The 12,340-nt window shown below is 35.5% G+C and overlaps 1 protein-coding gene across 1 annotated transcript; it reads right to left on the minus strand.

The window, feature by feature from the left end:
- Positions 1–1,431: 1,431 nt before the first annotated feature.
- Positions 1,432–9,298, minus strand: epd (ependymin). The gene is made up of 7 exons (XM_034684106.1): positions 9,133–9,298; positions 3,109–3,306; positions 2,937–2,968; positions 2,704–2,841; positions 2,416–2,602; positions 2,240–2,321; positions 1,432–2,129 (listed from the first exon to the last, which is right to left on the minus strand). Exons 2-7 carry the CDS (start codon positions 3,185–3,187, stop codon positions 2,003–2,005), a joined length of 645 nt encoding a protein of 214 aa, XP_034539997.1. The 5' UTR covers positions 3,188–3,306; positions 9,133–9,298; the 3' UTR covers positions 1,432–2,002.
- Positions 9,299–12,340: the final 3,042 nt, after the last annotated feature.

Consider the following 12,340-nt stretch of genomic DNA (forward strand, 5'->3'; position numbering starts at 1 on the left):
ATACATTTAGACAGTAGATATTTTTTATGTTTTATTTTTTTTTTCATTTCACTTTTTATTCATTTTGACTGATTTTGCAGGTGTACATTGTCCAATGCATTCTGTCAGTGTAACTTTTACAGTCATTTCATTGTTGATGACAATGCACAGGTGAACAAGATGACAACATAAGCCTACAAGCCTATTTACTTGTTTATCTACTATTTCGTGATTATTATTATCATGAATAATTATACAAAAATTGACATCCTTAAGACTTAAAAACTCTTTGTATTTTTCATATTAAGTGTGTTTTTATGACTGTTACATTTGTAAGTTGACTTTGTGTGTCCTGAAAGGCGCCCATAAAAATGTATTTTTTTTATTATTATTAAATCAGTTCAATACTATGAGTGAATATTTGAATGTTATGATTATTGGTTGTTTTAAAGATTAGTTAATTGGTCTTTACCCCATTTTTTTAATCTCTACCTCAAAATGCAGTGTATCACTTTACAGTACAGGTGGTGCAGCATAAGTATGAAATCTAAACTACTGAGATCTTTTGATTCTTCACTTTAAGTGATCTAAAATATATCTCTACAGTGATTAAAGTACATCCAACTAATGCAACATATCTAAATATGTCCTCTTAATGTTACTATTGTTCCTTTCTAAGATGTTTTATTTGGATTTGAATGTATTATTTTATTTTTTATTCTTAATTATCATCTTCTGAATGGGTAAAAATGGAGTCATGTGTCAATCAAATAATCTCTTATAGTCTTTCTTTTTTGTTACAGATCGAAACAGCACACTATTAAATCAAGACTATGGGATCATAGCATTAATATCTCTTGTCAGTAAACCTTTATTTATTATTTTTTTAAGTTATGTTTACTTCTTCACTAAACAACAATGACCATGACATTTCTCTGAATGCTTGATTATTTTAGAGAAATACTTTGACTGTTCAGTTCTTGTTCATGCCACAATGACTGTCTTAAGGAACATATTTGTCCTCCAGACCAGGAGAATCTATTTATTGCATTCTGATTTTTAATGTACCCAGTATGTCTGTCTGTAAAGAACTTTCAGTTTTGATATGATGCACCCTGTGGACAGAGCATGTTTTGCTGATTTTTTCCTGTAAATGTGTAAAAAAAAAAAAACATTTTTTTTTACTCTCTTTTTACTCTCCAGTGTATGACCTATTGCACATATTCATTTGGTCTGATGCCTATCATCCACCAGAAGTTTCATGCATTATTAATAACTATACAGAAAAGGCCACTCCTCTTGTTGAAGGTCTTGTTTGTTTATGTTTTTAGGTTATACAGAGACATCAGTGTTCATTTAAGCCTGTTTCATAACCAGCTAAAACTCCTTGCAAGAGCTCCAAGTTTGATACTGACAATATTATTCATTGTACAGAAAGTGTCCTAAGACCATCACTTAATAAGATTTATTTCAATAAGATTTCATTGATGTGATTCAGTGCTGAAAAATGACAAAAAAAAACTAGTTCCTCCTGGATCTAACTGGGGCTAAAGTAGGATTTTCCAGACCCTCTTTAGTGGGTTGTTCTGTCAAGGTTTACTTTTTCTTTCTGCTAAATATCAATGTCTAAAGTTTTATAAATCCTAGATGAACCAGTTCACACATAAATCATACATGCTGAAGAACTCTACACACCTTTCACAGCTTTGACATTTTATTGTTCCATTAATAATATCTTACAGGTTTTGTAAGCAGTACCAAATTGAAAAGCCACCAACTGTTAGTAATTATGACTAATTCTATAATCCATGTCATATCTCTTTTCTTTATCTCAAAATGTACGTAGATGCTACAGTATGATCCATTCAAAGCCATTTCTTTACAGGGGAGTGATGGGAATGGGTGTGATGTAGTGCAGTGTCACACGAAAATTCGAGTCACACGTGCAAAGGAGAGAAAAGTCTAAAAGTTCTGGCGGGCCACACGTTGAAGGTGGTTTGGTTTTCTGCAGGAAGGGTTTCCTCTAGATGAACTCGTGGAGGAAACTGTTTATTGTCCCTTCAGGCGTCTCCTCCAGGGGCTGTCCATGGCAGTAGGAAGGCACCACCAGGAGATCTGGATCCTTGATCTCCATTTCTACCTCCATGATGCTACAAGAGAATTGGAGAAAACTTCACATTTTAAAGGCTGTTTCAAATAACCATTGCAGCCAATAGAATAAAGAAATGGCCCAAAATCTTCCATAATAAACTCCACTTACCTGAACAGGAATGGTGTGGCCTCAAAGAAGTAGAGGGTGCTAACAGGCAAACAGCCCATGGTTACAGACATGGAGTAGTGGTCTGAAAGAGGACAGTCAATATTTAGGTTACAATTAACAACACCACTATTTAAAACTCTGTCACAAAAAAAGAATATCATTTTAGCAACTCCAACCTTTGGAGTCTGTGAATCCTCCTGTCCATACGTTGACTTTGAGTCCCTCCCCTTCAATGGAAGCACTCCCGGTGGTCATAGAAGCATAGAACTTGGCATCATCGGGAATATCCAGAGGATGCATTGTGCAGTGCAGTTTCTTTTTCTCACAGCTCTGGTTTTTGCTGTCAATCTCGTAGAATATCCCCTGTAGAATGTAAGGACATATTAATATGTTGGGGTTCAAAATAAGCAATAACTAAAGTGGCATTCTTAAAATAAGATAAAAAACCTAAGAGAATAAGTTACCTCATCAAAAAACATCAGTATATCCAAACCTATGGATGAGTTCACAGGGTGGCTCTCGTTTGACCTGAACCGCAGCTTCTTGCCAGTTGAGTCATAAGTGAAGGCACCGCACGCTTTCACTTCACCCTTTAAACTCATCTGGTATCATATACAAACAAACAGGGAAAGGCCAGAGTTTAATGCTGTGTGCTGAACTTCTCTGAAAATGATCAGAAAGAGGCATTTCAACTCACCACAGCCATCAATCCTGTAATGTTGGGTGTATCTGAAACCCAATGAAGTCAGTCAAAACTACAGCTAGCATAACCACATGAGTAAGCAATCTTAAACACTACCTAACTCACAGAAAACCTCACAATTCAAATATCAGTGAGTCACCAAAATGATGGAACCACTTGTACTTACGACAAGGATGATGATGGTGGTCTGCATTGGTAGTGGCCGTAAAGCACACAAACATGAAGAGCGTAACAGCAGCCAACATTTTCCCGGTCTAGAGAGAGCCACTAAAATAAGGTTCGAGATGGTGCAAACAACCCTAAGCTCATCTAGCTTTCAGCAGAGTTGCAGCATCTTTTATAGGGCTGAAGATTGGTGTGGTACCTAAGAAAAAAAAAGAAAACCCTTGAATGCAGACTTCAAACACAAAGCTGTCTAAACAGAGCAGCCCCCGTCACAGCAGGGGGCAACCCAGCAAAAAAAAAGAATTGAGGCTTTATTTTCATTTGGGATTGTGCAGCTGTCCTTTAATGTTTATTTGAGCAGTGTTTATCTGCTTTTCCCCTGCTCTCATTCACGATGTCTCACTGAAATGCTGAGAATAATCATGTGATGGAAACAATGATATACATTGATGACGTGGTAGGGAGGTATACAGACTACTCTGTCCCCCCAGTTCTACGTCCCTGCAGGGTCACAAGAGGGGACATAGCATCTCTTTAAAATGTGAGGTCTTAAAGCTAAAATGGTGACCTTTTTCATTGTCCTAAAGTTTTTTTATATCCTTTTTATTTTGTAGAAGTAGTCTTGTTTTCAGGTGTTGAACCAAATCCTGCCAACTTTGACTTGATGTCGCTGGGAAGGCCTCTCTAACAATGAGTAAGTTTTGCAGCTTCTACTCAGAGTTATTTTAAATAAAATTGCCCATAGGAAAATAAATTTAGAGAGGGGATCTCAAAAGTGTTTCATTTATGTCTCCTAGACAACAATGAGATCTGAAAGCAAAATGAGACTATAGCTTATGTCTCCTGTTTCTCATACTTGCCTCCAAAAAAAAGTTGCAAAACGTCTCAGCTTAGTCTCCCGTTCAGTTCAAAAGGAGAACTTGTCACGTATTTCTCAAGTTTTGTGACTCCTTTTGAGCTCAGGTGGAGAAATCAGGGAGCTCTCTCAATTGTCTCAATCTAACCTCATCCATTTGTTTTTGTCAGGCTCAGTTTTTGTGTCTCAAGTTGAGCTCAGATGGAGCAAAGAAAGACCCATAACTGCCAAACCTGAAGTATGTTTTTCCCATACTCTTTATGTGTACCAAAAAGTAAACATATTCAAGTCCAGCCAAGAAGTCTTTAAGAGCACTTAAATTATCCTTATGGCTAATTAGATCTTAAGTGAGTACTACAGGAAATGGATTTGTCATCTAAGTCAATCAGATGTTGTATTCATTACCAAAAGAACTTAGAACATATCCCTCTCTAAGGTAAGTAACTTAGGGTTGGTGTGAGGGGAGAAAGTAAGGGACAAACACAGCAAGGTTTCACAATATACAACCATTGGAGAAAAAAATCCACATTTCATGTATTAGCAAAGGAACATTAGAGATTATGTTGCTGTGTTTTCTAAAATGTTGTGTTTTGACCTTCAGGGCCCTTGTTAAAATGGCACCCCTAGTATAAGATCTGAATAGATTAATCTTAATTCTTTGGTTAAAAAGACTTTCATGTCTGTAATTGAATGAAAATATACATGTTTTATATGTGTATGATACAGTGCAGCCACTGTTATTGAAGGATACAATAGTCTTATGTAATACAGAGAAATGTTGTTTGCATGATGTCTCACAGTGAACTTGTTCATCTTTGAGACCTCAGTCTTAAGCAGTGAACAAGGCCAGCCTTATGAAACACTTTCACTTGCCTATTTATAAAAGTTATCCAAACTAAACAGAGAGCCTGGTGGGCTTATACCAGGTCAAGTGCATGAGCCAGGTCAGAAGTGTGTTGTTGTCACAACTGCACTTTGTGCAGCTGCCTTTGGTTGTTCTGTTGTGTTAGCCATCTCTAGTCAACATTTCCAGACAGCAGTATATTGTTCATTTTGAGTGCATTTCATCTCTGCTGGCCTGCAATGACCCCTAATGTTATCAGGGTCTCTAACATATTCTATAGAACAGTGTAGTAAAACTGAAAATTACATTTTTAAATTTCAGTTTACGTGTGTATAAAAATAGCACTAACCCTTGTAGATTGAAGAGTCAGATATTTTCAGTTACATTACTGTGTTGAAGTACATCCAGCTTCATATACTGTATGCCAATCTCTAAGACTTTCCAAAAAATTGGGTGATTTTTATGAAAAAAAAAGATGCATAGTTTAGAGCAGGGGTTCCAAAGTGTGGGTCGGGACCCCCTGGGGTCTCGCGAGACACAAATGGGGAGGTCGTTAGATGTCTTCCAGAATTTTTTAAAAGTTATCTAAAAATATGTATTATAATTATTATTTATTTTTGTTTATTTACCTTGTTTTCTTATGTTTATCTCCCTTTTTGTTTATTATTATTTGTTGATTGTTATTATCATTATTTTTGTATTTCTTTGTATTTATTTATGTTTTCTTCTCCCTGTTGATTTTGTTTACTTATGTATAATTTGACAACTTGTGGTGAACAAATACTGGGAAAAATGCAATAAAAAAAGTTGAATTACAAAAGTTATCTAAAAATAGTAAATTGTGTCCATTTATAGTAAAACATATTGACAAAAATAGTAGCTAAACTTAAATAAAACCTTGAAAATAGAAAACCATATTCTGCAGACCAGCTAAATGAAACCACATTAAATCACTTTGAGCGAATGTGGAATCTTTGACACCAATATTTTGGGGGTTGCGGCCTCAAAAGTTAGGGAACCCCTGGTTTAGAGTGTACTCTAAAAAACAGAAAGGGCTGGAAGTGTGAAAGAGTATTATTTAACCCCAAGTCTAATCATTTCAACCATCTATAGGAGCTAACAGTTAACAAATTAGCTTGATGCCTCTTTCTTTCTACATTTCCCTTTATCCCTCTTTCCAAACCCAACACGGTCACAGCAAATGGCTGTTAAACATGAGTCTTGTTCTGCTCAAGGTTTCTGCCTGTTCAAAGAAAGTTTTCTCATCACTGTTTCTTGACAAATACAGTTCACATGACTTTCCAGATGTTTTGTTCCAGTAAAGCATCCCACATCACTCCCATCTTATTCTCCTTACTGGCTACCAATCAAATTCAGAATACGGTTTAAGATCCTCATACCAACATACAAAGCTCTCCATCATCAAGCACCCTCTTATATCTCCGACCTGCTCAACCCTTACATCCCCAGGAGACCCATCAAATCCTCAGACCAGGGTCTTCTTGCTGTGCCTCGTGTCAGGCTTAAAACTAAGGGTGACCATTCCTTTGAGCATGTGGCTCCATCTCTCTGGAACAGTCTTCCGCCCCAAGTGCGCTGTGCTGATTCGACTGAGACTTTTAAAAAGCAGCTTAAGACACATTTGTTTGTTATGGCTTTCGACCTTCCGTTGTAACTTGATGTCATTTTGTCTGCTTTCTTAATGATCTTATTTATTGCTCATTGTATTGTCTTGTCGACATTGATTCTCTGTAAAGCACTTTGTGACTATGTCTGTGAAAGGTGATATACTAAATAAAGTTTACTCACTTGATCATGGTGGATCAACGGACCCTGAAACTGAATCAGCCAAAAAATAAGCAAAACAATTTGATAATTTATACACATGTTTTCTCAATGTTAGCTGTCTAAGTATCACCAGTAAAATTCAACTTTTAATGTACAGAAGATGCTTTGGATGTGGTAATTTTTTTGCATTTTTAGGCTGTTGTGAAATGACAGGGCTCTTTAAATAGAGTGGGTGTCAGAAAAATATTGATGATTAGCACATTGATGAGAATAAAATGCATTTATCATAAGATGAATAAGAGAACTGGGTTCCATCTTTTAAATGGAGAAGTGTCAAAGGGGAAGGAAATGTATAACAAAACTAAAAGAAAACTAAGGGATTCCTGAAAACACAAATTGATGAAACATGAGTCAACAAACTGAGAGTAAAATAGTGTCTCAAGGGAAATTTAAAATGACTGTATGAAAGATAGAAAACAAGGGAGGGGAAGGGGTTTATGAAAATGAGGGAAGCCCTTTCTCATGGACCCCTTCCTCATCCACTCACCACACTGAAACATAAGACAAGCAATACTTCCTCTTTCTAAGAGACGTCAGCTTGTTGATGAGCTGTGAGTCACCCACTGACCTACAGGTTTCCCTCCGTATTTGGTCTCATTTCCTCATGAAGAAGGACTACACTGTGTGCAATTTAGAAATGGTCTCTTTTACAAAAAAAAGGTGGGACACTGTGTACAATGTCTACTAAAAATGATCAAACTGTTTGAAAATGATTGAAACCCCTTTTTAATTTAAAATATTGCAAAGATAACATATCAAATGTTGAAACTAAAAAGATAAGTGTTAGAACGTATTTCTTGAAAAATACATGCTCTTTTTAAATTTCAAACTTGTTCAGCATTAATGGCATCTTCCAGGATGTGTAAGCATCCAATACTCTGGTCACTTATGCATCCCTATACTATCACAGATGTTGGCTTTTGAACTGTGCGCTGCTAATAGCTAAGTTGTCTACCTCCTCTTTCAATTGGAGGACCCAGCGTCCATGACTTCCAAAAAGAATGTCCAATTTTGATTCATCAGATTACAGGGCAGTTTTCCACTTTGACTCAGTCCATCTTAATTGAGCTCAGGCCCAGTGAAGGTGTGCTGTTATTCACTATAGATGATGAAATCCATAAATGTTTGGCAATTCTATACGGAGAAACATTATTCTGACATTGTTGAACAATTTGCTCAAGCAGTCTCTCACAGAGTGATTAACCTCCTCCCATCTTTGCTTCTGAGAGAATCAGCCTCTCTAGAATGATCATTTTATACCCTTGTATATGGGTCAATGGGTTACTAGCCTGTTGTAGTTAACCTGATTAAATTAGGAGATATCACTCCTGGTGTTTTTTAAGTAACAAACAACTTTTTCAGTGTTTTGTTGTCCCTGTCCAAACTTTTTTCAATCATGTTCCAGGCATCAAGTTTGATATAAGCATATATTTTTCATAAAAAAATTAAATCTGTCAGTTTCCACATTTGTTATATTGGCTTAGCACTGTTTTCAATAAGTTAACAGGTTTAAATTATTTGCAACCCTTAAAAATATGTTTTTTATCAACATTTTACATAGGCAAGTGTCCCAACTTTTTGGAATTTGGTTATGAATTTAAAGAAAAGTAATGGTCACATTTTGATGTACAAAACAACAAATCTATTTTAGTAAAGCTTTAATTAATACAGATCAGAATATAAATTATGCCAGTGATATCTGTAGAACTTTTGATTCCCTCTGTGAAATGTATTTTTGACTGAACTGAATGAGGCCACCCAAACAAATCAAACTCCATATTTTAAAATGTAATATTTCCATGGAACAGAACAAGGCCATAAAAGGATTGTTCTCTTGTAGATGGTATGATGTCTTTTTGGAGACTTAAATGAATGACAATGGATCATCAGCAGCCTGGTACCTGTAGAAGACCTGTGTGCAGTTCCATACAAGATGGTATCATCCGCATATTAATTGACCCCAACTATTCAGTCTTAAATGTGAATTATAGGAAGTAACATGGGGTCTAATGTTATTCCTTGTGGCACACTATTTTCAACATTCTGTGGTTTGATCTGTTTTGCAGCCGGCTGTCTAGATTCTATCAGAATGTTGTAATCTCAACTTTCACATTCATCAAAACTCTGATGTGACTGATTTGATCATAGTTTCAAATATCAGCTATTTTTATGCTTCAGAACTTAAATCTTGAAATAACTAATTATTTTATACACATATACCCTGTACACATGAGGCATACAGTTGTGATATCAAAGCAAAACAATTCTAAAGAACTTGATATAACCCATCAAATATCATATATTCACATAAGTGCTGTCGGTCAACCGAATGTTGTGGGTCATAAATATCTTTTGTGTTACAGCTGGTTGAATGTTATGACTGTTATAAACTGTAAATCATACAAAGAACCATGCGATCTACATAGCTCTTACAGGTCTGCAGACAGAGTGAGCTTTGAACCCAGTAGAATACTTACATGACGACCTGCGGCCACAGCTGCGCTGAAGTAATACAAAAACACCATCGTAACTTCTTGCTGCCAAACTAAACTAGAACTGATATGCCTCAGGGAAACTATCAGACCACAAAGAGGTAGGAACTGCGTAATTGTCAGTATTTCCACTGAAGGAAATTTGCTGATATCTTTGTATAGTTTGAAACTAATGGGGTTATCTCAGAGGAATTTATAAAGACAGTATCTTTACCTGTTGGTTTTGAACACCACTGTGAGATATGTTCTTATAGAAATTACTTTTCTGTTATGTTTTTGTGGCTTCAATAACAGAGTCTGGGAAATGATTGGGTTTCATTAAATTCAAGTGTTAACACACAATAAGCTGGTTTTTTTTTAAAACTTTTTAAACTCTTTCATTTTTTGGTTAAAGAAGCTGTTTTTTTATTGGCTGATGTTTATTTGATATAATGTAAGTATTTTTTTTAAAGTCCATTTATTCTGACATCTGTTATGAAATGAACATTATACAGTTTATAGAGAAATGACATAAAAACATACCTAATATTTACTTTTGTAGTTTTTATTATACATTCTAGATTAATGGATACAAATACAACTAATAAGACATACGACAAATAGAGTGCAGAAAGGTTACTGAACTCATAGTAAATGATTAATTTGCATGTATGCAGGGCTTAATCTCTGACTTCAAATGCACACCAAAAGAGCAAGTAGCTCCCAAAAATGACAATGTTGTAATAAATTATGAGAAGATTATCAATAAAATAAAAAATGAATAATGTAAAATAAGAGGGTATGGCAAAATATAAACAAAAACAATCAGATAAATTCATTGAAAGACTACTGGTTTCGGTGTCAGCAGCCCTATATATAAACACATGACACACATGACACACATATTAAATGTGTAACTGTTCACATTTCCACACGCCTCATCATTTCTTTGAAATCCGTTCATCAGTAACAGGAAGCTTAAGCACAGTTTTTAGTCTGATTAGTTTTTGGTTGTGTTAAGGTTGGGTGACTTCCAATTGTGGACTCATTGGCTTTATCACGCATGGGAATTTACCTCTAATAATTATGAACCAATTTTCTGGAAGAGAAAGCTCTCCAGAGTAAAACCAAAAATAAACACTGTTAACGAGGCCCACAAGCAAGAATCCTCGCAGCATACAAAAATGTATCATTCAAAAGCTCAGGGCTTTGATGTGACTGAAGGCCATGTGGTCGGTCTAATATGCTGTAATGAAGAAGTTATGACAAGCTTTATTCTTCATATGGTTTCTTTTAAAAATGACAATTGTAATTATCGTTATAATCATTATTGAAATATTATCACCATTAACTTTATTTGATGAGAACCTTGCATCACATGAGGTGCAATTCTTGATTTAAAGGTGCAGTGCAAATGGGAATATCAAATTCATGAAGCAGTCAGATTCTATAATGAACCCCTGCATTCCTCACCCTTCACATCATCTAAACATGAACATGTTACCATCAAATAAACATTGTCCCAAAAATGCTTGATTAGGGCAGGTTGTACTCTTTAGTGTCCGGCAGACAACAGGCAACTTCTACGTCATCCTTAAAATATAACTCTGTCATTACTGACTTCCAGCTAACAAAAGCAACACCGATGTTTACTCTGGTTATTTGTCATTTTCTGTCCCGATGTTGCCTCATTTCTTTGGGTTTTCTTTTTTTTTTTAACAAAAATACAGCAGGTTTACACATATGTGGTGTTTAATATTTGTGCCCCCCTATTTGTCGAGCAAGAGATCTTCTTCTCCTTCAACAGCAACCGATCAACCAATCTCTCTTCTTCTCCTTCAACAATAACCACTCTCTATTCTTCTCCTTCAACAATAACCACTTTCTATTCTTCTCCTTCAACAGCAACCGCTCTCTCTTCTTCTCCTTCAACAATAACCCTTCTCTCTTATTCTCCTTCAACAATAACCCCTCTCTATTCTTCTCCTTCAACAGCAACTGCTCTCTCTTCTTCTCTGCCTGCCTTTCAACAGGTGAATTTGTGGACCGGCAGCTGGGCACAGAATAATAAAACCTGTTTTGCTCTGTTTTGTCCGCTATAAGCAGCTGACCCGCTCCTTATATAAATAAAAAGGTTAGAAAGAAAGAAAACTAGTTAAAAAAATTTTTTATAGGTGATTATACACAAATTTTAACATACTTTATGTTATATTATATCCCATTTCCACCAAATCTGTTCTGCTAAATGCTGCTAACTTCTACACACTGCACCTTTAAGGCATCGAATTGAAATGGATTAGTCATATCTCTAAACACAAATAAAGATATAATGAAGCATCAGAAACAAGTTTCAGTAAGTTAAATCTAAGAAATAAAAAGTGTAGACACATTTTTTTATCACAGTTTATTAAGATAACAAAGGCTCTGCAACCGCTAGTTTTATATTCAAAAGGGGTTGAAAAACAATCTGATTACGGAGACAATAAAACACAGATGAATTGAAATATATTGACTGTCAATAAAAATGTCAATTAGGAATCTTTTTCTGCTTTTTCTCAGTTTTGTTTTGCTTGGCTGTGATTCAGTGAAACTGTGTCTACATCATGGGACTCCAGAAATATTCCCTAAGATGCACAGTCAGGACTGAACTTCACTAAGTTGTGAGGAGAAAAAAAAAAGGAAGACAACACAAGTTTCTGATACTGGTAGTTTTCAACAACTCACCACTTTCACTGCCACTTTTATGTAATAATCCCCACATGATGAGAGTAGAGCTGTTGGCGCCACTTTTTCATTCATTCATTCATTCATGCATTTATTCTTTCATTCATTCATTTAACTGAATGAACACACAATGCTGTACTTTTACTGAAGAATGTCACTTAAATGTGATATGGGCAAACTGATACAATAACTTCATAATAAACACTGACTGAGAGTTTACAGTGATGTCGGCATATGCTTCCCTTTCCTTACTTGTTTGTCTGTGTGACATAAATATATTAAGATGCTAAAATTGAATATTGAAAAATAAAAAACTTGAAAATGGCTTCAGTCAACTTTAACATTTGATCAGTGGTCACCAAAACACCCATTCCTCATATGCCTGGAGCTTGGTTTAATAGAAGAAAAAAAACATTATAGTGGACTTCTTACTGTACAGTCATGGCCAAAAGTTTTGAGAATGACACAACTATTAATTTTCACAAAGTCT

This window comes from Notolabrus celidotus, chromosome 5, assembly GCF_009762535.1.
Source record: "Notolabrus celidotus isolate fNotCel1 chromosome 5, fNotCel1.pri, whole genome shotgun sequence".
NCBI lineage: Eukaryota > Metazoa > Chordata > Actinopteri > Labriformes > Labridae > Notolabrus > Notolabrus celidotus.

What these genes read in the sequence shown, in the direction of transcription:
- epd (XM_034684106.1), bottom strand. Translation starts at nt 3,187, where the DNA reads ATGTTGGCTGCTGTTACGCTCTTCATGTTTGTGTGCTTTACGGCCACT. An exon ending in TTACAGGATTGATGGCTGTG is followed by an intron (nt 2,842 to 2,936) that starts GTGAGTTGAAAT and finishes ATATGATACCAG; the next exon opens with ATGAGTTTAAAGGGTGAAGT. An exon ending in AGGATTCACAGACTCCAAAG is followed by an intron (nt 2,322 to 2,415) that starts GTTGGAGTTGCT and finishes GTCCTCTTTCAG; the next exon opens with ACCACTACTCCATGTCTGTA.